The 27,864-nt window shown below is 40.8% G+C and overlaps 1 protein-coding gene across 4 annotated transcripts in view; it reads right to left on the bottom strand.

Moving 5' to 3' along the window:
- Positions 1–2,356: 2,356 nt before the first annotated feature.
- SPTBN1 (spectrin beta, non-erythrocytic 1) overlaps positions 2,357–27,864 on the bottom strand; it is a 129,514-nt gene continuing 104,006 nt past the window's right edge. For all 4 annotated transcript variants that reach the window (XM_071740411.1, XM_071740414.1, XM_071740413.1 and 1 more), the window contains 18 exons: positions 26,910–27,056; positions 25,113–25,376; positions 24,600–24,824; positions 24,316–24,405; positions 23,753–24,031; positions 20,966–21,096; positions 19,535–19,739; positions 19,008–19,382; positions 16,665–16,909; positions 16,103–16,241; positions 14,926–15,010; positions 13,677–13,873; positions 12,453–12,565; positions 11,802–11,865; positions 6,429–6,667; positions 4,947–5,120; positions 4,192–4,234; positions 2,357–3,823 (listed from right to left, as the gene is read on the bottom strand). In XM_071740411.1, the coding sequence (XP_071596512.1) occupies positions 3,608–3,823; positions 4,192–4,234; positions 4,947–5,120; positions 6,429–6,667; positions 11,802–11,865; positions 12,453–12,565; positions 13,677–13,873; positions 14,926–15,010; positions 16,103–16,241; positions 16,665–16,909; positions 19,008–19,382; positions 19,535–19,739; positions 20,966–21,096; positions 23,753–24,031; positions 24,316–24,405; positions 24,600–24,824; positions 25,113–25,376; positions 26,910–27,056 (3,231 nt within the window). In that variant the 3' untranslated portion in view covers positions 2,357–3,607. The remainder of the gene's footprint in view (positions 3,824–4,191; positions 4,235–4,946; positions 5,121–6,428; positions 6,668–11,801; positions 11,866–12,452; positions 12,566–13,676; positions 13,874–14,925; positions 15,011–16,102; positions 16,242–16,664; positions 16,910–19,007; positions 19,383–19,534; positions 19,740–20,965; positions 21,097–23,752; positions 24,032–24,315; positions 24,406–24,599; positions 24,825–25,112; positions 25,377–26,909; positions 27,057–27,864) is intronic.

Genomic DNA, 27,864 nt, shown 5'->3' on the forward strand with positions numbered 1-27,864 from the left:
TTTAAATTTCTATAGTTATTAAGCCAATTGTGACTAGTCAAGGTAAAAAAAAAATATCAACCAAAAAAAGCAAAACTGCACCATGCCTGCAAACTACTGATTGTGAAAGTATATTCCTAAAAGATCCTCTACATTTAAACCCCATTCTCTGCAAACTCAGTCACAAAATAAAGCGCACAGTGAAGTGAAAAGCTGTCTCAAACACATACACAGGAACAGAGATAAAAGACACATTTCTTTTACTTCACCATCACTCTTCCTCATACAGAGTACAGCCCTCCAATAGAACATATTCTCTATGAAGGACAGATGGATTAACAGATTATTTGCATCAACCTGAAAAAAAACCCTCCCACCCAACATGCTTAATTCCTGTGGCTAATGAGTTTTGGTTTATTTTTCCCTCATTGTACTTAATTCACCAGTACATGGAGACCTTTCAGGCCTTTCACCCTTCAGGTGCAGCTCTTTGATACTTTCTCAGCTGACAATGCAACATGGGGCCCCCACCAAGAATAAAGAGGAAAGAAAAGAGGGAGGAAGGCAGGCTGACCTGACCAGGGGATGATTTTTCTTCTTTGTAACAATGACAGCAATGTATCTGAAAAGTGGTTGGCTTTGAAAATTTTACAGTTCAAATTTAGTATTACTTTTGCAATGTATCCCCAGACGAAAGAAAACCAATTTAGTCATGGGTTAGCTAACAAACCTTCTTAAACAAAGGAAACCAGAGCATAAACTGCTCTACAAATCCTCTCATTCTAGAGCATAAACTCTACATACAAATCCTAATTCTTCAGCATGGTAACCAGCAGGAATGTAACACTTTATCTATCAGGGGGTCTAACCCTTCACACCATCCACCAGAGCTTCCCCCATTCCTCCTCCCTTCTGAAGCCAGCCCACCAACCTGACTGTTCTGATCTGGCTTTGTCCAAGGAGGCTCTTCCTGACCCACCAATTCTTTGCAAGGAAACTGGACCCTTACACAGTCCAAAGTGGAAACAGGCTTACTAGAATTCACTCTTGCCCTCAGCAACTTGAAATCAGTTCCTAAGAAGAAAGAATTTTTATTAAAGTAATTTTTGGGAACAGCTTGCAGTAAGAGGTAAGACAAAAACAAACAAAAACCCCCCACAATTCTGAAGGCATGTTCAACCAAGACTCTACAGGATTACACATAACAAATAGTGAAAAACAATCTGTTAAATTACTCATCGACAAGATTAGTTGAAGTGACACAAATGGCAAAGCATCGACATTTTTATGAACTTTAATCAGCTGAGAAGAATGTTTCATATTCTAATGTTAAATCTCAGCTTTTTATATTGCATTAAATTTTACATTTACTAGTGGTGTTATCCTACTTTTTACTAATAATTAGACTGGAACAATTAGTATTGCAGGAGTAAACACTCATGTGCATGAATATTCCACTGTTTAATAACCCAAAATTCAGAAACAAGAAAACCTCAGAAAACACAGTATACTCCATGAAAACAATTAAGATACTCTATTGGTCACATGTTCAAGAAGCTGTGGCTTGGAAGTACATTAATTTGCAGTTTATCTGCTTTCCATCTAAAATTGTATTTGAGCATATTCTAATAATCTAAAAAATCAAAAAAAACAGGTTCCTTACATTTCACTGATTTTAACACTTCTGATGTCTATTAGGGCTTCTTGGATCTATTCCTTTTCAGATGGTTCCTCAGATGGCATCAGAGTTAAAGAAAATTCTAAAAAGATGTCAGTCCCTCAAATACAGACACAGTCAAGAGAACAGTGAGCTTTGGAATCACCTTGTCTGCATTAAATGTCTGCCAATAGTGGCTATACCTTCAGCAAGATATGTTTAACAAAAATTGACATAAAAAAACCTCAGTGAAATTTAACTGGGCAGGACAAAAAGTCCTCAGTAAATTACAAAGTTCAATTATTGCCTGATTCACTGAGGACTTAAGAACTTGAGCAAAAGGTAAGTAGAATGCTGGAGACCTAAGATAACTTAAAATAAGGTTATTTTCCTGCAAACTAGTAGATGGGTATTTACCTCAATCAGGTAAGACATTCAGATAACTTGTACAATTGCCCTACTCTGTGCTTATGCTTACTTCACTGATTCTACTGGATCTGTTTCCCACAGAAAATACCTACATCAAAATGTTTCACAAAACACTGATTTAATTCCTTCCCTCTTTATTCGCTGGCACTTAATTTGGGGAGCAGGTGGAAAGTGAAGGGAAAAGGAAGGTAGAGAAAGGCAGAAAGAGAGAAAACAACTGTTTCAGTACAAACTTTTGCACAAATATATGTAATTACAGATGAAGGCATTCGTTTCAGTGCACAGGAGAGATGACATTTTAAAATAACTTTATTTTTGATCCTCTTTCAAAATTATGATTTAACATCATCAGAAATGAAATAAGAAACTTAACCAGCATAGGTAGTTTTAAAAGCATTTAATGACATAGCATATATTTAACAGATAGGGTAAAAGTCTAGAGGTACAGTTCGATACAACTGAAAGCCGGTTCCAGTACTACTCTTGACTACAGGCCCAGTCATTGAAAGTTCATTCCTATTAAATGTAATTTTTGATTGTGCAGTAAGATGAAAATTTTTCATTACAATAGTTACAGTGACAGAGAAATGCACACTATGTATCAAATAGCAAGGTAATGTAGCAAAATTATAACACACAGTGCTGCAGCTGACAAGCAAGTAACCATTTGAGTAACATTACTTTTCCAGTAAATGCTTCAGTTCCACTTTTACACTTATCAATGATTTTAAAGGGTTTATTATACATCTAGTCTTATTATACTTTGTACTAGAATTATCTGAAACATACAATATAATGTATTTCAGCAAAAAAAAAAAAAAAAAAAAAAAAAAAATTGAAATTACAGATTATTTAAAACTGTATCAGCCTGCTAATCCACCTTGTACACCAACATTCTTATCTGTCGTACTTGATGCAGAAAAGCTTCAGGTTGTGTTAATAACCAATGCCAGGATATAAATGGTTTGTCTGTAAGTTAATGCATACCTGCACTCTGTTACAGCAAAGGTCATACACTATCATTTTAATAAATGTTAGAATTGTAATGGGAGGCTCTACTAGTCAAGACTCAGCATAACAACCTTAAATGAAAGTGAACGTTTTTGAAAATTTGTACATTGTTTTTTGATGTGCACAGTAGATTTGAAAGCACCGCTGCCTTGCATACCAATAGCACTAGGAGTGGGTTATTTTCCAAGACAGCCTCACAAAATTGAGGAACAGTTTAAATATTAAGATCTAATCTACATTAACTTCATTAAAAAAAAAAAACAACAACCAAACAAAAAAACAAAAAAAACAAAAACAAACCCCCAAAACCTGGTCCTCCCTCTCCTACAGAAGCTGCCCAATGCACCTCATACATTTGTAACTTTAGATTCTTTTTTTTTTGTTGGCTTTTAATTTTAAAACGCTCTATAAATAAAAAAATGTCAATCACATTGAGGAACATGAGGCACAGAGAGTAACGTATTGGTTCTGAGCTCGCATGCTGGAAATCCACTGGAACGGTCAGAGAAGTGCAGTGTGTGGAGATGGAGTTCACTTCTTTTTACCAAAAAGGCTGAATCTTTTCTCTTTGTCTTTCTCTTTGTCTTTCTCCCGCTTGCCAGGGCTGGACTCGCTGGTTATTGTGACGCTGGCAGGCAGGGTCTGGGCACGGCTGGAGGCTGGAGTGCTCTGGGTGGTCGGGGACACTTCGATTTTATCAGAAGAGATAGCTGATGTGATGGCCTGAATCCACGTGTTCATCTCCTCCTTCAAGAAGCCCCAAAGGCAGAAAGCTGTTAAAATCTGCACATCACACGCCCTCTCTAATTCCCTTAATATTGTGGAAGGGGAATGGACAGAAGGGGGAAATGAAGGGAAACGTGCTCCTGACTCGTCATGTGGCACGTCTCTTGTTATGTGCCTGCAGAAAACATCTACTGGGAGCTGTATCTGAAAAGCTCTGCTGCCCTGCTCAGGCCAGTTGCAGCATCTGAATCTACACATTAGGCACACGTATGCACAAGTCCAGGAAACTAAAATGTACCCCCCCTGAGCTCTCAGCCAGCTACTCTTCTCCTGTTGTACAACAACACAGGTTTCACATCAGTAACAAACAATGAGAAAAACAAACTTACATCATCTTTGGCTTGGAAGAGGTATTCGTTGCCATCAGTCAATCTGTGAAGAAAACAATCATCACATATTTAGCTTAGTGGCAGTCTCACTGCTTTATGTCCTATTTGTTTAAGCTACCATATGTAATCAGACTGTGACATATGGGACAGTCACAACATCAATAGGCACACAAATACACCCCAGTGTGCTGATGATAGTAGAGCTGTTCCAGGACACCAGGACACAGTGCAGAGCTTGCAATCTTCAGCAGCTGACAATTGCTGTGTCAGTACTTGCTCCTTCAGGCTGACCTTTTCTCTCTTACAAAAGACAGTGCAAAAGTTTACTCAACACTTTAAAAAAGACAAAAGTCACAGGCCACACCCAGAGTTGTCATAGCTTTTGTAGAAACCTAGCAAAATTTGGCTGCTGCTCTGCTGTCAGAAATACTGTGGTGGTGGCTCAAGATATCCCACTGGGGAGGGAGCAGCTAAAAAGCCCGGTATTTTCCAATGCTGTCTCCTAGCTTTAGGCAGATGTGTGTAATATTGTCCCTGATGTAAAAAAAAGTGTTCAGATTATTCTGATACTGTTTTGTGATTGTTACCTTTTATATATATCCCATGTTTCAGTGTTGTCAAGAGCTTGTTCAGAAAAGGGAGATACTGCAGCTAGTAATTATCATCAGTTCTTAGCCTAGACCCTCCCACAAATTTGCATAGTGAAAATACCCACCACAACCTAAGGTAATGACAAGATCCTTCAACAGGTTTACCTTAGCTTGAACACATGCTTTTTCTTTTTGTAATCAACCGCTATTTCACAGACTGCATCTTTCAAGCTGACAGGAATCTCGTTGTGGTAGGGGATGCCAGAAGCAGCAGCTTTTGAATCCTTGTAGAAGCCCATCTCTTGATTGTTTATGACACAGTACACGTTATGCCATGATCTTCAAGACACGGAAAACAATGAAAGTATTTATAAATCTAATGCTCTTACTTGCAGAACTGGAGAATCCAAACACAACTATTTCTATAAGATAATGGAGACTAGTTCAGTCTGAAGACATGAATACAGCATACATTGTCCTGTAAACTGCAGACAGCAAATTCTCTCATAAATGCATGGCTTCAAGGCAGAATTATTGACTTGGAGCCAAACAGCACAGAGATTTCCAGAGCTTTCTTTGACAGCACATAAGCATGTCTTAACAGTGGGAGGATTGTTTGGCAGACTGTGCAGTTTCCATATTTGGGAGAAAAACTGATTGACCTTCTAATGGCTACAATTTACTGTAGAAGAAATTCTCGCTGTGCTGCAAACTAAAAAAAGGATTACATGTGAAACCCCTGATTGTCATAAATACTCTTAGTGATATCATCTGTCTTGTTCTCCAATACAATTATAAAAGTCAATTATTACTAGAAATAAGAGTTCTTAGATATTAGTGCCTCAAAGTAGTTCTCCAGTGTGAACAAACTCCAGCTGAACAGAAATCATGGCAGTTCTGTACTCATTCATGACTTCCACTCAACTCTGCTGAGTACTTCAGCTCCTACCAAATCTCTCAGATGCTGGTGTTTTTCACCACTTGCTAGTCAATATTTTCCTTGTCAGCCGAGTCGTAATTCTGGTTTCAGAAGCTCTCTCAGGTCATGAAGGACCCCACTCTGCTTCTCCAGAGCAGACACAAATTTCTGAAGTTTTGCCTGTTTGAGAACCGCAGGATCAGGTCCTCAGGAATAGAATCAACTAAAGCACACAAAATCATCTTCACCCGCTTTTCTCTTCTGAACAGATTACAGAGTAGGTGGAAAGCGCTAACGTGCAAACATAAAATGTCACAAAAGAATATGGACATTTCTATTCTCACACCTACGTGCTTTTCTTTTCTTGCAGTAATGCACAACTTGAGATATCTGAAATCAAATCCCACTACTGCTACAAATTCATCATGTGAAGTGGGAAAATCATGGTAAATTTATGCCTCAGTTTTCCACCTTCCGAATAGGGCTAACACTTCAATTTCTACCATGTATGTACCATGTATCTTTGGACTGCAACTTCATCAAACGCACCATCCAACCATGTATACACAGATCTTCCTAGATTCTTCCTACAGCAATCGGAGCACCACCCTGGCATGTCTGCATCTCTTTAGGGGCTGTGAGGAGACGAGCAGCAGGGATAACACCTGCTGTCTTACACCTTGGTGAGTTTGGATGCAAGTGTCTGCATTAGGCATCGAGCACTTTACCTGCTAGAGGCTTTCTTGCTGTGTGTCTCCCATTCATGTTTGCGATGTAAGAAGCCCTCCATCTGAGCTGAAGGTATCTCTTGTGTTTTGGTGGGCAGGGTAGCAGCAGTCTGGGCCTGAACAGCCATCTTGGCTTTACGGTCTGCTGTTGGAGAAGGAACAGGACTCGACTCTTTCGAACTTGTCCTTTGTTCCGCAGCTCCGTTGACCATTTCGTTTGTTCCTGCAGTTTCTGCCACCTAGGAACAGTGGAAAAAAAAGTTCAGCTAGAAGCCTCCTAACATGGAGGTATCCTGCAGTTAATCTGTTTTCCTGCACAACGTGGCTGTGTATAAACTTTGCCTGGAGAATGACACAGGCCAGTAAGATCTTTCTCACACTCCATGGAGACACAGAAGGCCAAGGAAATTAGCAGGTATGAATGGATTAGTACCCATTTAACAGGTAGAGAGGCAGGAAAACAAGAGAAGCTAAACATCAGTGTGAATTTTACTGTGCTTTGCTCTGCTGGTCAATTGATATTCTTTTATATATTGTTATTCCTGAAATGAGAGCATTCAATTCTGTTGCTGAGTACTCAAATGTTTCGAACAGTAACAATCACACTTTCTGCAAACCTAGAGGAACAGTAGAAGTTATACACATCAGCCACCTTAAATACATTTATGGCATTACTGGGGTAGTAAAAGTATATAAAAGATATTAACTATAAGTCAACAGAAAAATATGTCAAAATTGCCCAGGAGCATTTACAGAGATTTATGCAATTTATTTGTTTCTGTAAAAGCTCCTTTCCCACTTTCCCACTCCCCTAGTGACACAACAAAATCAAAACATGCAGAAATTAGAAAGATTACACCATGCATTTCATCTCCACCATCCCAGTTAGGATATTGGATCTTAAAGACAAGGGAAATGAGGTCATATGTCAATTTATCAAGGTCTTTTTCAGACTTTTTGTTATTGGGTGGATTGGATTTTTGTTAAAGGAACTGAAAACCATCACAGTCACACAACATCACACAGCTATTTACCCCCAAACAAAGACAGAACCAAGGCCTTGCCCATCACTTGCTTTGTTGATCGCGTTGCCTGTCGCACTGTGATCGAGATAGCCTAGAGAGCAGCCGTGTTTCCAGCAGCTCTGACTGGTCAAGCTGTCGACGTCTTCAGGAGCCATTCATCCAAAACCAATTTAAATTGGAATCCTAATGGCTATAAGCTTTTGAAATGCAGCTTGGTCCCAGTATTTTTGTTCTTGTACCATTACTTTGACATGTAGAGCTATTGGTAGCAGCTCAGGACTTACACAACAAGTGTGTATTATTATTATTTATTATTATTATTATTAGCAAGTTACTAAAGCTTAGTGCTGCTAATGCTCTAGTAGATTACAAACATTCTGGACTGTTTTTATGCAGACAAGCAGGTATTTGTGAACTGCACAATAATTAGACATTCCCACTTCTGCACATGGCCCGGACAATTCAAAAGCAGCCGAATTATTATGCAACAAACTAAATTTTGCCACCATTTGCTAGAACTTCTTATACCTGCCAAGTATATGTTATTGTACCTCGCACCTTTGTACCTCATATATTGACCTAGGAAGAGCTAAGTGTCAACTTGCTATGAATATGGGAAGGATTGGTTAACTGCCTTTAAGCAATCTAAATCTCCAGAGTACAGACACTACACCACTGAAACAGGGAAAGAATCACAGCTCACATTCCACTTCAGTAATACCTATTTTACTCTGTTCCTAAAGGCATGTAGCCTTACAGTCTAGTTTGTAAGAGGAAACAACTACCCTGCACTCTTACCAGGTGGAAGTAAAAATGAATGACATTGCTTCTTCACAATTAGGATATATCTAAGCCATCAAACCTCGCTATTTGTATCTAAACCTCAAAAACATTGCATTAAAGGGGGAAGAGAATGAACAGACAAGCCTGAAGATAACCCAAACACTGCCAGCACAGCTCCTCTAACACAGGTAGTGAAAGAAAGAATCCATGATTCACCAGTGACAGCTATATTTCTGTCACCAGTGGCCAACAGACTGCGCTTGAGACACAGGACAGACTTTGCAAATCTTCTTGACCAGGGACAGTTACTGAACTTCAGTCTCTCTGCTGTTCAGCTGGCTGGATCCCTGTCTGACATATAGGAAAGCCTTTGTGACGAGCAATAAAAACTTAAGACAGACCACAGGAACTCAGCAACTGACATAAACTACCCAGAACCACCTGTTAGCTAAACCGATGCTGAAAGCAGCACGATCTCTGGAGCGGTATTAGCAAGATGTGATGGTATTAATGACTGTGGGGTACCTATAGCCACTAATCCGAAGCAAAGCAGACCAGTTTCAAACCAGCAGCTACTGCACAGCTACTTAACGTGTTTTGATGGGAAATAACATGTAATTCAGCGCTGCAATCTGCAACCCTCTGGTTTTAACTGCTAACTTTAATTGCACAGCCAGACCTTGAATTTCTACTGGAAATTCTACTGATTGCAACAGGGCTATGAAAGGCTTTTCTGATGCTCTTTCAGGTTTTATTTCCTTTTCATGTGTTATCTACAATTAACAGAAAACAAGCAAAATAAATCTGAATCATAAACAGCTATGCGAAGAATGTGTCATGAAAATAGAGAAAAAACAGGAGCTAAACAAACTTTAATGGACACATGCATTGGGCATGCAGAGACAACGCAATGGAGGACAAACGTTAACAGCAAACTGTACTGTTACAACAAAACAGTTATCACGTACACAAATACAGTTTTCTTAATTGTGACTGAGAGGTTAGTTGCAAGTGCTTTAGTGGCTAATGACTACTCTTGAGATATTTAAATCAGGACTGTAACATGCAACAAGACAGCTAATGACAATGGCTGGAGACATCCCTCTGATTCTCATGGTGCTTGAAGCAAAGTTATATTTAGTTCATCACCTTCAGTCTCTGCACCACAGCTTAAACAACAAAAATGTATTTTCCTATTTCAGATGCAAATAGATGATGACAGCCTGGATATTGTTCTGGCATAAGCACCATTTTAGTATTTTAAGCCAGAACCACAGGCTATAATAAATAGGTGAAAACATACATTTCTAGTCCCTAAAATGATGACCTTAATTCATTACTTAATTATTTTTTCTTAATAACATAAGTGCATTTTTATATACAAGTGTACTAAAACAAGTAAAAAAGTGTATCTCTATAAATTACTTTTACATACTACTTTGTTAGCCAGAATACATCTGAAGGCTCCCCAGATGGTGGAGTTTGACTGAAGCTACAGCTATACTGTTCTGAGGCTCTCACACACTTTACAAGCACAGAGAGCCAACTCTGGTGTAGGCAGTCACCAGACCAATTGCACGAATTTATATGGAGCTTTTAAAAGCATTAAGAAGTTTTAGGTTGTTATCCTGACAAAAGAAAAAAAAACATGCATCATGAAGTGGAAAGACAAGTTACAGCAAAAGTACAACTATTGAAGCACATCCTTTCAATCACCTTTCTCACTTCTGCAAGCTCAGCCAATACAGAACAATTCAGCTGCACCGCTAAGCTGGTTGTCAGAAGTCAAAATTCTGATCAACAGGAGCTTATCTTCTGCCTCAAAGCAGAAATAACACAGCTGTGTACATCGGATGTATCGCAACACAAGATTCAATAAACTGAGCTAAAAAGCTCTCATGGAACACTGAAGTGCAGATGGTGAAGATTAACATGGAAATGCTTGAGGTATCATAAAATAAAAAAAAAAGCACATGGGTGACATATACAGCTGTGGTAACGAACAAGATGATGATAATCTGAGATGTGCTTGCAGGCCACCTCACATTCTTAGCTACAACTGTAAATATTTAAGAAACATTAGAATGTACAACAGGCAGCTCACTTCATAATTTAATATTAAGATTAACTGAAGGGTTTTATTTAAAGAATGAAAAAGGCAGATCTGCTTAGTAACCTACAGCATTGACTGAGTCTGTATGCAGACCCAAAAGTGCCTGGGATATTTGAAAGATAAGCTTATGCTGAAAGGCATTTCCTCCCAGAGTCCTTGACAGAGACCAGCATTTCCTATGCAGTGCTGGTAAAAGCTCTAATATACACCCTTCTGAGCCTGCCAGGAGCCTTTCCTGCACTTAATATGACCTCAGAGAGTCAGGTTCAGAAATGTAAGAAAGAGTAGTGCCATTCTTCTCACTATTCAAAGCCTTAATTGAAGCAAGTAGGCTTTACAGGAAGGTAATGGAAAGGTTAGCCAGTTTTTAACTACTGTGTTGCTTTACCTATATAGGCATATTTACTGGTACTTTTATGGCTGCATATTAAGATTATTGGCATGCATCCTGACTCCACTGGGACACCCCTTATCAAGAAGGAACAAATAAGGTATGGACCATTCAGCCTGCATCTACACAAAATAAAGAGCTGGGATCTTAGACCAGTGCATTTTATTTAGTTTTTAAAGCAAACTATCACAAACTCTCCCACGAGGGTTCGCACTCTACTCTCATTTATAACACTGTCTTTCCAGGGTCAGTAAACTAAATTTCTGTAATGTAAATTGGACACAACCAAAGCAAAATGGGGCCCCAAAATACCTATTCAGCAAGATCACAAGTCTTCATGGGAACTGAATACCAAGATAAATCTAGATACTAGTGTTTAATGTTTTATTTCGCGTTTATTTTCATCTGCAGTCAATGAGTCCATTCTGCATGGAATGTCATACAACTAACCTTAAGGCTTTTATTTGTTGATAGTTACAACTCTCCCCTCCCTCCCAGCCTTTACTGTGGAGCTCACTTGCATGTATTATCTTTGGCCTTGTATATAACTAGCTTGCTAATGCAGCTGATTTAATAAAGTTGCCGTGCTGAAACCTGTTAGTATAATTCGATGCGTCATACCTGTCAGATTCTAGTTTTCTTCTTCATTATGATGTAATGTCATTAAATCTCAATTACTCATATAAAGGACGATTTAGCTGAAAAATCTTAATACTATGAGAGACATGAAAAACTCACAGTAAATAACATGAAATAAAAGTGTCACCTTAAAGCAACTGAGTGTGAGTGGGTAGATTCAAATACACAAGGAGTAAAGTGAAGCAAATATATCTTCAAGGGGCTGCTAATTAAATAATAGTCAACTGATGGGAAGGAAGAGAAAAGCAGCAGGGAAATCTGAAGCCAAAAGATAAAACCAGTACCAGTAAGCCATACTGAAAAAAAGGTGTCTTTGCTGCAAAAAATTCTGTATGTCACAGTCCAGACCATGATCGGTCATTGGCTGTCCGTCTGCTAATAAAGTTTTTGTAGTTTTGGTAGGTTTGGGAGCGGTAACTAACCCGTGGAGATTCCTGGTCTGATGGCAAACCATTCTGGGAAACCTGTTCTCCTTTCGTTCCATCCCTGTTGGGAGAGAGGAAGAAGAAAAGAAACTGCATCAAGTTCTTGAAAGTCACCCATCTTTTTTTGTCAAAATTAAATTTTCCTACTGATTCTTGCACACCTCAGAAATTTAAGCAAGCTCTTAAAATCCTCAGGCCCAATTGAATATATTCAGTGTTAAGTGAGATCAAATCAGACTTTCTTGACAGTTATTTACAATTAACTGTACTCTTATCATGTAAGTAATTGTATAAATGTTCCATGGACCTAATCTGAAATCTATCTGCAACTGCTGCTCATTAAAGAATAAAGCAGAGTGTACAGAAATCTTAATTCATAACACAGGGGGTGTAAAACCAGCATTCTTACTTAAGGGGCAGGTACACCTCATCAGTAACACGAAGTCATGAGGAAAAATTCAACTTAGCAACGAATTCAGGTATCTGGGAAAGGTCCTGACCCCATAAACTACATCCACCAAGCCTCCCAGAAGAGAATACACCATGCAACCTCCAGACACTCCCTTTACAATGCATATTCACCCTGAGAATTCTGTCTGAATGAATAGTGTAAAGTATGCAGCTCAGCTTCCCACAGCTGGGGCTTACCATTGCTGCTGGGAGTCACCATCCTCTGCAACCTTTTGGCCTGGCTCTGGAGCGGGTGGCTGTCTCTTCCTCTCCTCTTCCTCTTGCTGCCGACGTACTTCCAGAAGTTCCAACTAAGAATGGAAACATTTTTGTGCATTTAAAAGCACTGTACATTTTTCAGGGACATTTCTGGGAATTAAAAATAACCATATATTTTTCTGAAATGTTACTGAAATTAAGGTTTTCTTTGATAAAACATGAAGCCATCGGTCTTTAAAATATTATTCATGCAGTTTGTTGTGCTGAGTTTCTCAGTAAAGGCACAGAGTATCAGACCCGCCAACATCAAGTGGAGTGCCTCGGGAAGGGCTCACCACTGTCTGTGTTTCCTTTCTAATTCATTCTAAACCATTTCAGAACCAAAACTAGACAAACAAAAAAGCAGCCCAAGCTATTAAAATACTGAAAAATTACATCCTCTTGTCTGTTTACCACATGTAGAAATAGAATATTCCATATCCAGGCCCCTGAAATTAACCATCTAAATAAAGCTAGCCTGATTTCTGAAGATGCTGAGAAACTACAGTTCCCTTTGTCTGCAACTGTGTCATTCAGTCCATGTGGAAAAATCAAGCCACTTCAGTTTTAGTGTCTAAAGTAAAATTATTCTCCAAAGATGGTAACATGCTCTCTAAGCATTAATTACTAACATTGCAGCTGTGTTTAAAATGTGGTGGATTTTTTTTTTGCTTATTAGGTCTTTCCTGGGGACAATAGAGCCATCAAAACACAACAATTCCCCCTCCCCACCACTCTCTCCTCACAATGTCATCTTTTAACCAAAATTAATTTCAAGTGTTGGTACCTGGGTCATCTTAAATCAGAATGCCCCTTCCATGTTAGCAGTACAACCTGTATGGCAGAGGGTTGGTCCAAACTGCTCAGCTCTTGAATTTGCTTTTGGGTCATCACTCCTGGGCCTGAGACAGCTCTGGGTGACTGCTAAGATCATTTATCAAGCTTTTTCCTTGCAGGTTATCGAATACAAATGAACTACTGAGGATTTTCAGTATTGTTGGGAACACGAAACTTTATGGTCTGGGTGATTGGCCAAGGGTGTTCTAACAAACAGCTCAGCAAATAGAAATCAGGTTGGTGATGCTGAGAGTTATTCTAAACAATGAGATGGCACCAAAATGGAGGAGAATGGCCAAGAGAGGTTATTCTGCCCATAGCACTTACCGTGGTCAGTCTTTCCAGAGCTGCAAATCTCTCATCCCAAGTAGCTGCGGATTTTTCAAACGCTTCATGCCGCTTAATTAATTTTTCCACTTCATCGACACTTTGACCTATTTCACGACTGGATAGGTAGGGCTCCTGGCCCAGCAGCCACGCCTCAGCCACACTTGCATCTCTTGAAAACTGGTGAACCTCCAAAACTGAGCAAAGAATGTACAAATGTCAGTGTCAGAAATGTCAAAAAGAACACCATCGAGTCATCAGGCATCTTCTGAATTTACCTAAACAGAGCTCAGGGGAAAAAGTAAATGTATCTGCCTAAGTATTTTCCTTAATTGAAGTCACTGAAATTAATAATTTGGATGACATAAATTTATTCAATATATTGCTGTGGGGAAAAATAAAAGGCCCACCTTTGCTTCTTCTACAGACTTAGTTCATTTTGCAATTTCACTGTCTCCTTTTTGCTCTAATCTGCTGTAACCAACTAACTTCAGAGCAGAAAGTCTGTTATGTGATGGTTTTCCTCCTCAGACTGGCCCGTTTCAGCACAATTAGACTGTAGTTCCCTTCAGCAAATTCCCTTCTGTACTTTTACATTTGTCTGCACTGCTACAGTTCCATGTGTCCTTCCTCCTGTCCTCACAGCTGGCAAAAAGTTTCACTGCTTTTCTGAATGGGATCTAGCAATTTTGAATATGGTACAAACAGCCAAACTCAGAGATGGCTGCCCATGCTTCTGAATTTGTTAAAAGCCTGCTGAGGCTCAGAACAATGAAGAAAGTATAGAGAACAGCCCAGAACCTCACAAAACTACTACACACTGCACTATACATTTTGAGATCCTGGAAAATGCCTGCTGTGAGGGGTTCAGTCCAATATGTGAGACACTGATCACCCTGCTGGAGTATCAGAACTGGGTTGTTGTTGCTGGTATAGAACTTGCAAAAAGCAGCAATGTTTAAAAGTCACTAAACTGCTCATCAACATTCTAGCCTCTCAGATAATGCAGACATTTACATGCAGACATTTACATTTACAAAATTGGTAATACCTTTAGTGCAGGTTTCTTAGTTTCAAATTCTCTGTTATTTTACAACCAAGAGGTGTGAATCTTGAACTTATGACAGTACCAACACACTTTCAGGCACTGTTAATAAAGAATCTGCAGTTTATTTCAGTGCTCAGAAAGACATAGCAAAGAGAGAATTAGATATGGCCCAGCCCAAAAGAAATCTGAGGATGTCCTTACTCAGTCTCAGCCACTCCCATCTGTCTTCCCATTTGTCAATCATTTCTTTTCTCTTTTCTGTCAGCTGCAGCAGCTTTTCCTTGATCTGGATTGAAGAGGAGAATGCAGGACTGTTACACAAGCAGCAGGCAGCAGGCTCACCCCACCTCACTGCCTCAGCTGTTACCACCAGCAAAAGGCTCTGACAAAATACATTGTGCTAGATTGTCAGGAAATGACTTAAACAGGAATAAGCCAACTGTTTTTCTCTTTGAAGTACAAATAAATGTAACATTTGTACTAAAATACCACATTTGCATAAGCATTCATTATCTGTTAAAAAACTGCAGCACCAAGATAATTCGATAAAAAGAGTATAACAGACAAATATAAATGGTGCAATTGTACTGTCTGTCCTTTTTCTAGCAAATAATGTTAAATGTGTTGCCCATGCTTGTTACAAAAGCAACTTGCACTGACACCACTGACACACCTGTGTCAGTCTCAGAGTAAACACTGGCTAGTGAAGCCTCCCAGTGCCTCAGCAAATGTCCTCTGAGGATATTCCATGGCACTGCAGTGTAATGCAGACACATAAAATATCACCTCCTGTAGTGGGCAGGATCTTACAACATTTGGCTCTCCTCCCTCCACTGAAGGGAGGCAGTAAGAAATGAGGGTTGAGCCTCTATCCTCTGCCCTAGACAAATCAGAAAATGAATCAAGGCCTTAAGCAGTTGGATCCATTTTTCTCTTAATATTTCCTGGATTTTCTCCCTATGAGACAAACTTTTTGTGCTCCTCCCCTAGGCCTCTTCACAGCATTTCAGTTCCCCTCTACAAAATTCAGGCTGTCTCATGGTTGTCTCCCTTCTTGCTCTGAGAAGTCACCTTTCCCAACGCAGCCACCCCATGGTTCTCTCTCTGCAGAACTGAATCAGCAGCTCATTTGTATTCCCTGGACTGAAAATGATACTTAAAATCTAGGTGCCATCACTGCTACTCAACATAAACTCACAAGTTAGATTATACACTGATTTCACTACAGCAAATAAGTGCATTAGACCCTGAAGTAGTTAATTTAATTATAAATATCCAGCTTATTAGTCCGTAGGTTACACAATGCAAGTTCTTCAGCTGAAACAAAATCTATAGGTCAGCCACACTGCAGTTGTTACATGTTCCACAAGCACAGTACCTCCTCTGATGCGTAGTGTTTTCTTGCCAAAAGAGATTTGCCAAGCTCAATGCAGGTAGTAAAGCTGTCATTCCGGGCATCGATTTCTGCTTTGATACCCTGGTGATTGTTCATTAGTAGTTCAACAGACGAAACATCCCTAAAATGATTAATACACACGTCAGAAACATGTATTCCAGCTTTAACAGCTGTTTCATTTTCAAACAAGTAAACTAACACAAAACTGTAAGATAAAAAAAAAAATTAATTCCTAGATTGTTTTTGTAGTTAAGCAACGAAGACAGAATCCTGTCCTTAGGAACAGCACCACTGTGGTCTGAATCAGAGATCAAACAGACAAGTGTGTGAGAATTAACTTCTTTGAACACAATTTTACATTGCAATTACTGCAGCAGCCCTCAGCCTTTGCTAGGCAGCAAATACACAACAGCAAGCTGCTAAACCACCATCAGATTTTAGCAGCCTCTTTGAATTCCTGGCTTGGTGATGCTGAGTCTTTTACAATGTTCCTCAACTGACCCACAGCCTGAGCTCCCAGTGAAGAGGAGACACTTCACATTACCTTGGCTTTTCTTGGGCTTCTATCTGTCGGATGACATCTTCCATCCAAAGCATGAGATCACGAACCATGCTGAAGAATCGGAATTTGTCTCCTGTATCCACCAGTCTAAGCCGGCGGCCCTCACAGGCATCCAGCAGTGCCTTCCATGCTTCTAGGACCTCATTTTCCCTCTTCTGGATGTCATCAGCTTTGTCTCCAGCATAGGCAGCCTGGAGGCGTGCAGCATCCTCCTGAAGCTGTCTCACCTAGTGTGTTATTAGGAGAGAAATCCATCAGCATTTGGGTATTTCCGAGTCACAAACATGGGGAAGTTTTAGCTGCTAATTCATCATATGAATGACTTTCTAAAGTCACTGCAAATGTATTTGATCTGTTGATACTAAAAAGGTTTGTTCTGTTATTAACTCAGTATATCCTGTGAGAATAATTTTTAGGAGGAGACTGTTGGGTCATGGGCCAACAACAAAGATTTGCCACAGCCTAAACTTCCTGTGAGAGACCGCTAAATGTCCCAGCAAACAGGGACTATTTTCATCATCCAATTTTCTTTCACACAGGTGACAATAGTACTCAGGAATGCCTGTATCAAAACCACTACTCTAACTGACAGAGATGGTTTTTCAAAGATGCAGATGATAACTTCAAGCAGAAGAAAATTTGGAAATTCAAAGATTTTTCTATTAGTAGAACTATCTTTTCCTTTCAAACACAGTCTTAGGGCATCAAATGCTGTTTCTTGACTGTTTCACATCTTTTTTTGAGACCAGAATAATTCTACTAACTCTTCTCTAATTTTTTTTTTCACATCAAATTGAACAGTGTCCTGTTTACAAGCACAGATATGCCACTGTCACAGTGATCCATCTTAGTGCTCTGTTTCACACAAAACCAATTCTAAGTGCTTTGATAACATATTTCTTCATTTAGGTCTTTATTATAATTACCTTTTGATAAACTGGGACTGATATTTTGTGAATGTCTCACATTTTATGTACAAACTCTACAGCTTCTGAAATAAAACACTTAGAAAATCAAATCAAATGGTTGCTATATCCCCTTTATTCTCAAGTAAACAACTATGTAAACTGCAACATAATCGAGAGCTGGCATGCAGCTTGGACATAAAAAATATCTTTTCTGACCTGCTGGGATAAATGCAGGCAGTCGTAATTCCTCCCTTAGGCAACCTGCTCTCTTCTGAAATTCTCATTTTGGCAGCTGAACATTGTTTTTTGGTTTAGAATCCCCTGTGTGCTGTCTGAACAGCTGCTGCCCTCTATTTAACATAACTTGGCTTCAAGAGACTCAGAATTAGATCAAATTTGGCTGCTTTTAGAAATTGTATCTTGGACTAGGTACCTTAAATCTCTTCAGACTGCTAATAGGAAGCATTGGAAAAAAGCAATATTTAAGTTAGAAAGCCCAGGTCCATAACCAAACCAGAAAGCTTATGTGTAGGTTTTCAGACTTCCTTTGCCTCTCAGAAAAGAAAAATAAAAAGTGCATAGCAGAGGAGGGTTCACTACAGCTTTTTGTTTGTTTTTTTTAACAAGAAAAACCCCAACCTGGCTTATACTTCCCTTCATATTCAACCCTGATCCTGCAAGTATCCTTTGGAATTTCTTCCATGGGACAAAACAGCTGTGTCCTGTGCTCATCAAGGTGAACATGGCATAGAGAGCAGGCAAATCTAAGGTGGCTTCCAGCACAATTAATGTAACACTCAAGACTAATGTTAAGGACCAAAAATTCTGCAACCTGTATTTCCTATTACCTCTGGTACATTATATATTCTTTACAGATGTTGTATCCCTTCGATGACTTTCAGAAACTAGAGACAATATGTTAAGTCAAATTAATCCTTTTTAATTTGAATATAAGTTATTTTCCAACCGCTATCAGCCTCACAGTGCGCTGAGACAACCAGAAAAAGGTCCTCTGAGGAGCTTAAGTGTGTCACCCTCATGCCTCTCCATCCACTCCCTGCTCCTATGTACCCAGCAGGCTGAGACTGTCAGGAGCTGTTTTACTTTACATCAATACAGAAATTCCCTGCCTTTATGATTTCTTCTTCAACCAAGGAAATGGAATAGCATTCAACAGTTACCTACACATTCAGAAATCCATGTATTTATGGACTGCTGTTTTAGATAAACTGATCAACCTAATGCAATGACAGAGAAGCAGAAAGGCAGATAAGAAAATGACGCAGGTGAAGCTATTCCCACAGAAATACACTTGGAAAGCAGCTGGCAACACTCTGTCTCCCAACCACAGAGAGGCCAAGAGACAGGAGACAGGGTGTTCCACACCCACAGCCAGTGCTGTTTGCTTGCTACACACCTGGGTGCCAAGTGCCTGGATGTCATGCTCAAACGTTGTGTGCATTCTCTGTAGTGTTTCCACTGTGTTTTGGTCTCTACCAAGCTCTTCAGGCAGTTTCTTATGTTTGTCTTGAATACGTCCTAAGATCTCCTTGGCATCATGGTAAAATTTGTGCAGTTCATAAGAGGCTGCTAGAATTTGTGTTCTCGTGTCAATGAGCTCCAGGAGATCAGCCCAGGCTTCATTGAGTCCATCCTTCCACTCTGCAATTGTTGCAGCATCTGAATGTCCAGAGTTAATGAGTTCATCTGCCATGTGGTTAACAGTATCAACACGCTCCTGTCCAATGTTTCCAGTGTCTCGGGCAAATTCTCGGAATCTCTCCTGTAGCATCTGAAATGCAAAGTGACAGGCCCATGCAGGGCTGTGATTCCAAACTGGCCTGAGCAAGCCAAGCAAGCCAACCACCCATTTATATAAACCATCTGCTGCATCCAGTACCCAGAAAAGGAAGGCCAACTTGCAGCCACGGCCAAAGAACTCACCGTTACATGTTCATAATCCTGCCCCAGCTCATGGGATCCTGCTACCACCTCCCTTTCAGCGATCCATTGCTCCAGGTCATCCACCTCACGATTCAGCTGGAACAGCCTGTGTCTCTCATCCAGCCTACCCCTTCTCTCTTCAGCTAGATCCTTCAGGCCTGCATACAGCTTGTCCACTTTGGACTGGCGCATGCTGATACGCTCGCTGGAAACAAAGAGCATTGAGTCCTCACTGTCTTTTAAATGGCTTCAAAGAACAAAGATCACTCAAGATATTTAATTCACAGAATGCATTTCTGCTGCATTCATGACTTTAACTCGGCAACTCTGGATCAATCCTCTGTTGACTGCACTAGCTGGAAAACTTCTCTGCCCTGTACTTAAAATTCCCTGCAATTTGGAGAGTGGAGCTGGGAACCAGGCTCTCATTTGTTTGACCACAGATCACACCAAAGCCTTCCCACACAATTACAGACAGGATCTGAGTTGCTGAGGCAAGGAGCATTTCATTTTCATAATTCTGCTTTGCAGTTCAGAAGCGCTCAGGGGTTTCTTACTCCCTAAAGCTCAGCATTTCCAAAAGTGATTGGTATTTCTACTTGCCATAGTTTTTGCATATATTTTGTCTGAGCCATATAACCCTGTCAAATTGCCCTCACTCTGCCTTGTAAAGTTGATTATGTTATTCCAGTGCTCAGTCATCTCATCCAGGAAATCCACTCTCATAGCCACAAGAGAGTGCTTTTGAGTTAAATAATCTCTCACCAGAGGCAGAGAGTCTTTCTTAAGATAGGACAGTCTACCTATTTGTGAAGGCAGAGCAGTTAGATACATCAAATCAGGCTTGAAGTCAAAGCCAATGGAGAATTCTGTTTGCTTAGCTGCAGCTCTTACAGCAAAACAGTTTTTAAGCTTCCTGAATTCTCCCACAGGAAAAGTAATTTATGAAAGGTGAGAGAAATTCATCAAAACCAAGATGTTAATTTGCTCATGTTTAAAGCATCCAATTACAATCTCCGCTTATACTGGAATCTCCAAGAGAGAAGGCAGATCCCAGGGAGCACTGTGCTAAGAGAGAAGGATATATGACTGTGACCCTCTGGGCTGGTCAGAAAAGTTGGCTGAAAGAATTACTATGGGCCCTTGTTTTATCTTTGTGAGGTTGAGCAGTGCTGGCAGACCTGACACTGCTGGCCTGTATAATGGATATAACAAAGGTGTCCTGTACTACCCAGATATCATCAGCTGACCCTGCTCAGGACCCTGTCTCTGGCCAAATTAGGGTGGTCCAACATGCATGTTGAATCAAGTGAGGCTGAACTCCCTCTGGGCACCCCTGTGAGCTACTTACTCTTTGTTGTCAGAACCACCTAGTGAAGTGATTGAACTACTGAAAGAACGCATAATCCAATTAAAAATAGCAGTTAATACCTTTCTGGGTGATTATCTGCCACCAAAGTTCTGCTGGTCTTTGAAAGCTGGTGCACAGTTTCAGCATAGTCTTCTACAGCTTGTTCCAAAATCTGGTGTTTCTTCAGCATGGACACGGCACTCTGTTCATCCTGTAATGGTGAAAGAAAATGACAGTCAGGTCCCCTGCTCCAGAGAAAGACATCACAGAGCAAGTCTAACTTGGTGTGTGAGCAAAAAGTGTTGGACAGAAAGATTATAAAGAACTGCTCCCAAATACAGCTTGAAGACAAGTTGTTCTGACAATGATATATTAATAGCTGAGATCATAGCAAATGGTACCCACAGAGAGCAAAACAGCAAGTGAAAGAGTAAGTGCAACAACCCCTCTGGGATTCAGAACAAAATTACATCAGCTGTGCACCAAGCATGCCGAGTTTCCTCTTCTGTGAAACTATTTGTGTGTTTATACAACACTGGTGATTTTGCAGGGCTCAGAAAAATGGAACAGTTTCAGGCACACCACTTTTTGGGCTTTTCAATGACAACCGGGGTCAAAGAAAAAAAATCCAATGGAGCCCATGCCAAAGGATTCTGCACCAGAGTGCCTGGAGAAATTGTGATCAAAACTTTCTGCGTATTATTACGATTAAGAAACACAACCCCCAACTCTCAGTGCTAACTGTATTGCCAATAAGCCTGTTCACAAAAATATTTTGCATGATGAACTATTTGCATTAATATTACTTTTTATTTGCATTGCTTAGATATGAAAAAAGAGTCTTCCTTTTAAACCCAAGACTGACCACCCAAAAAATGTTTTATACTGATACAAAGCTGAGTTTTATTTTATCATGGCATCTATGTAAATAACAGTAAGACACAGCACTCTTAACACTCAGTTCATGTATTCTTTGGTAGGTCAGTTGCTGTTCCTATTTCACTTCACTGGGAGTAAAAGCTAATGACTAGTGGCATCACAGAATGGTAGGGGTTGGAAAGGACCTCTGGAGATTGAGTCCAATCCCCCTGTCAAAGCAGGATCACCTAGAAGGTCACAAAGAAACATGTCCAGCTGTGTCTTGAAAGTCTCTACATGAAACTCCACAACCTCTCTGAACAACCTGTTTCAGTGCTCTGTCATTCTCTCAACAAAGAAGTTTCTCCTCATGTTGAGGTGGAACTTCCTATGTTACGGTTTATGTCTGCTGCCCCTCATCCTATCACAGGGCACCACGGAAAAGAGACTGGCCCCTTCTTGACACCCACCCGTCAGATATTTATAAATATTACTAAGATCCCCTCTGAGTCTTCTTTTCTCCAGACTGAAGAGCCTGAGGTCTTTCAGCCTTTCCTCATGTGACAGATGTTCCAGTCCCCTGATCATCCTCATCATCTTAAGCTGGACTCTCTAGTAAGTCAAGCTCAACAGGGTCTTCTTTCCCTGCTGATTCCACCAAGCCTGCTCCCTTGGCTGTGGTTTTGCTGGATAACAGGTAGGGACAGTGGGAATCTCATTCATCCATTCATGTGTACCACTAATTAGATGACGAGGCATTTGGCTAGTTACTAGAGCACGAAGCTCTCTATTCTGGGTTAAGTAAAGGTGGCCCATCCACCTGTCATGTCCGATTTGCTGGCACCTTCCAGCGCGTGACGATGTCATGGTATAGTAATCATCACGAGATTCCACACTGAGAAGGATAGGTAAAAATAACAAACACGAGGGAGGAAAGAGCAAGGGCAGCTCCCCTCAAAGCATACCCAAGCTTTGCCCATCTAATAACACCCGTGGGCTAGGCGGTCAGTGAGGGACAGTGTCATGACCGAATGCCCACCCTCAAGGCAAACGGCTTCGCTCAACGTTGCCCGTGAGCAAGGCTTTGGACAGTGACACTGTCACTAATTTGTTTCACCGAATGGCTGGTAGTTCTATCGAGTGGGGGGTGAGTCCACTGATAGGGCTGGGTGTCCTAAAACACCACATGCCCCAGCCTGACTGGGGCAGAAGTCAACTCAGTTACCCATAAGGGCATCCAGCGGGACCGTGAGGAGGTGTGACTTCTGCAGCTAGGCCGAGCTGTAAATATGCTCTCCCGGCTGTCCATCTGAGGGACAGCTAAACTAAGAGAGTCATACATACTCATACATACTCAACTCCTGCCATTTACCTGCACTTCACTGAATTTCTGCCCCTCTTGAACTGGGGACCCCAGAACTGGACACAATACTCCAGATGTGGTCTCACTAGAGCAGAGTAGAGGAGGAGGAGAACCTCCCTCGACCTGCTCGACACACTCTTCTTAATGCACCCCAGGATACCATTGGCCATCTCGGACACAAGTGCACATTCCTGTCCAGTGGATAACTTATTGTCCACCAGGACTCCAAAGTCCTTCTCCATGGAGCCGCTTTTTAGCAGGTCAACCTCTAATCAGTACCGGTGCAACTGAGTGGCCATCAGGCTTGTTTCACAGGTGCATTGTACTCTTCCAAGTGATTAAAAACTAATAGCAAATCTCTGCTAACTGCACTGCATTGGTAACTCTGGTCTTACAGCAAAGGATGGCAAGCAGTTGCCATCCACAGCCTGAGGATACTTCACCAACTCATTACAGCAAGGCCTATCCTCCACAGTATCAGAGATGTCATAACAGATAGAAGAGATGATAATTTGAGGTTTCACAACAGAATTAAATTTGTTTACGTTACCATTACATTGGAGACATATTAAATCGTGTCTCCTGCCCCCCTCTCCCTCTAGCTAAGCAACTGAAACCTAACTAGTGTTGTTGCGGAGCTCCTCACCTTGGCTTTCTCTTCTGACATCATGTAGAGCTCCTGCTCACTCATCCAGGCCTCAGCCTCAGCAGCATCAAAATAATACTGCTGGGCTCTGTGAGACTCCTCCAGGCGCTTGTGGCGTTTCTCTGTCTCCTCAATTAGGAGGTTCCACAGCTGCTGCAAGTCCGCAAGTCTCTGCTGAATTGCTTCAGCATTAGGGCTACTCTCTGTGATGATGTTCTGACTCCTCTCAAAAATGTCATCGATACGAGGCTGATGTCCCTGGATTTCTTTCTGAAGGGTCTACACAGAAGAAAAGCAGACTAATGAGACACTGCACTGAATAAAAAAGAAATGCCAGTCAGGAGTCTTAATTCCAGAAGGGCAGCAAAACACATGCCATGAGCTCATGTGGACAAATCGGGGCTTGTGCCCTCCATGGACATGTCATCAGCAGGTGGTCACACCACCACCCCATAGCACATCACCACTGAAGCACCCATCACTTCATGTCAAGTCTTTCTGTCCTAAATTAGTGAACACCAAAGAGAAATAACAGGTATGGGGCTCTAAGGGCACCTACTTACCTGATTTTTCTTAATTAGTAGCTGCACAGTCTGGAGGTTGTGTCCATGATCAGTAGATGTAGCTATAGGCATCCTCTCTCCAACCCACAACTGAAAGCAAGAGAAGAAGACACATATGGTTTCAAGCAAACCCAGATGCAGCTAAGGCAGCAGAGAGAGACTGGTGCACACAAGAGACAAAAAACAGAGTTACTCAGACATGCTATTGAGACACAATTGAAAGGTTTCTTCCTGTGATAGATGTCATATTTCCCTAGTGTCTGGGGAATGTCTTTTGTACTCACAATTTCATCTTCTACATCCCGGTTGAACTGGTGGATCTCTTTGGATGCCAGCAGGTTTGCCTTTCTTTCATTCAAAGGTTCCAACAACTCCAAAAATTTCTTTTCTACAGTAAGGCGTTTGCCATCTACTTCATCTGTACTCTTTCCTTCTTGACTTAAAGCCCGGGCCTGGCTTTGCAGCTCCTCTATCTCCTTCTTACGAACATCCATTTGATTTTCTAGCATCTAAACAGAAACACAGCAAAACGGTCTTGACTGGCACCCACGTACAGAGAGGGAATGACCAGTGTCTAGAGGACTACATCAGGAGACGGAACAGAGACAGTAATGGGGGAAGAAAGACAGTATAGAGTAGAAACTGCATTAAGAAATTTAAAGCTGATTCGTTTCTGGCTCTTCTTAAAGACACAATACAACAACATGAAGAAAGAAAAGCAAATGAAGTCTTTTTGAAACTGAAAGGATACCCCATCTGTTCTTTTTCTTTCACTCTGCAACCTGCACTTTATTTACCTGCTGCTTCTTCAGTAGGATGTTGACACTGGTGAGATCTTTTCCATAGTCATCTGACTGAATCTGACTTTCCAAACCGTTCAGCCACTTATCCAAATCAGCACAGCTCTGGGTAAAAAGTTCCGCTTTGTTCGCATCAAAGAGACGCTGAGCCTTGGTCTGGGTAGTAGATTCAAGCTCTTCCCACATTTGGTGGAGACCTGTCAGCTTTTCTTTCACTACAGCTTCAGTCTCTGGTTTCTCAGCAATGAGCTGCATTCCCTCCTGCAAAGCAAAGAGCAACAAAATGATACCTCCTCGGAAGCACTCACAGGCTGTTAGTCAAATTATGCCGATTAGTGAGCACTCAGGATTCTTCATCTGCTGGCAGCATCAACCACTCATTTTATGTCTACAATTACCCTCTGAATCCTTCCAGAACACCAGCTCCCTGGTCCATCTCTTGCCAGAAGAAGGGTTTCCTGGCACTGGGAAGGTCAAGCAAGGCCTCCTTTCTCTTCCCCACAACACATGTTCCTTTGAGAGAGCTACTGAGGCTCAGCCATGAGCAAAGCAGCCAGCCCCATGTGTCTGTGTGAAAGGGCCATTTCACCACAAGTGCAATGAAGCCTAAGCTGGGAGAGGGACCTTATGGCACCATTACTGAGCTGTGCAACTGAAGAGGTTTATGCTGATGGGTTACAGCAATTACCAGGGATCTAAGGTAATACTCAAGAACAATCTTCTGTGGGAAGCAAGAGTGCTGTACCTAGCAACATCAGAGCACCTGGACCTAAAATATCTTTTTGCCTTTATGAAGACGGTATTCGTTTGGGAAATATTTTCTTCTAGATATGCCTCTGCACCTGGGTGGTCTTGAGATGTGAACACAACTTTTGAAACCCAGCACATTTAATAGATGTGAGCACTAGCAACATTAATACTGTGGTTATCAGCTGCAGTTGGGTATGTACACAACTTCAGTACTTCGCTGCAATCTGATTTTTCAGAGGCAAAAGTCGAGGATGTATTAGCACCACTAAAAAAGTGCTTCTTGTATTAAGAGCAGCCTTCTAATTACACCATTAAAGGGTATTGATAGTTGCAGATCACAGAAAAGTCTCTGATGGGATACTGAGTGCCAAAGTGGGAGAGGAAATGAACAATTAAGCTAACTTACACCAAACAGAAACCCACTGGAGGAGAGGAGACCTCCTTAGTGTTCCAAAACTGCACTTGAGTAAGGAGGGAGAGTGGGGGGCAAGTGGGGAGGAGAAGCACAGCTCATCACAGAATATCAAAGCCTTCAGAGGAACTTGATAGAGAGCTGTGAATCATAATTAATCACAAAACTGGCTGTACTTTACTAATTTTGCATGGCAAAAGGCAGCCTGATTACAGTCCTGAATGAAAACTAGCGTGGCAGCATGGGAGACTAAATTCAGTTACTTGCCTACATTAAGTTACTTCCCAGGAAGTAGTTCTACCTTATAAGCTCAAATCACATTTGCTCTTTTAACCTTTTGGGTATGAAAACTAGGTTATATCTTCCTTCTAACAGATAAAAAATACAAACCAAAATTAAACTGGTTACCTAGCCAGTGACTATTCTGTGAGAATGTCTTTGATAAAAAAATATTTACCATCGATGAGGAATAAAATGGGTTAAACAGAGACACAATGTGAGTTACTTCTTGTACAGTAATGAAATCTCTTTTACCTTGGCTAGAGATATGGGTTCTATAACCAGTTCTGCAGTTTCTGTGCATAACTATCTCTGACAAAGATGAAGGCATTTTTCAGATGTGCTTTAGTTACCTTTTCTATCTTCTCCAGCCATTCTTTGTTGGATGCAAGTTCTGCCATAAACGCCTGATGCTTCAGCCATTTGCTATGCAGGTTCCTTGCCTCATCATAGGACATATCCTGGGCTGTAAGCATCTTTTCGTTGATCCAGAGTGAGAGCTGAAAAGGAAAACACACAAGTATTTGTGAAAATATATAAATAACCCATGACTCAAGCAGAAAGGAATCAACTCCATGATAAGCAAAATCAAACACACAGGTCTCTCCCTGTTCAAGAGCAAGTGAAACCAGGGCATGTGTCCTACTTATTGGTCACAGTGTATTTTTGTACCGCTTTTCCCTTCCAACATTACTCAATGTGCTGCTCAAGCCTGACTGGAATGCCATCACCACACCCCTGTGGAGCTGGGCTGACTTCCTGGGGACATTGCACAGTACACACAACTAAAGGGGCATGCAAAAGGCAAGCTTCAGAACTAAGCAGAGCCTCAAGATAAATTTTTCAGGGTAACACTGAATGAGAAATTCTGTATTTCTGCTTGTATCAAAAGTATGCAGATAGAGGTTTTTGTACTATTAGATCACATCACATTTCCCCCACAGTCATTTCTCTGTATAGGTTTAAATAAATAATATTTTTGTCCAACCTTCAGCAGGGCTTTGGTACTGAAGACTTTCCTTTTCCCATTATATAAAATCCAAAATTTATTTTATTCTGATTTTCTGCTTATACAAAGACAATGAGAACAATTTCCAGATAATCAGTAGAGAAAATCAATACTTTAGAACTCAAATCAGGACAACAGATTATTTGCCAAGGGCAAATGGAATGTGAAAATGATCATAGCAGCCAATATCACATTTCCTCCTATGATGAGTCTGGCTGCTTTATCTACCCCTTTGGTGTGGATAAAAAACACATCCACAGGAATGTTTACAGAATTTGGAAAAGATGCATTTTATGCAT

Source organism: Heliangelus exortis, chromosome 3 (assembly GCF_036169615.1).
Source record: "Heliangelus exortis chromosome 3, bHelExo1.hap1, whole genome shotgun sequence".
NCBI lineage: Eukaryota > Metazoa > Chordata > Aves > Apodiformes > Trochilidae > Heliangelus > Heliangelus exortis.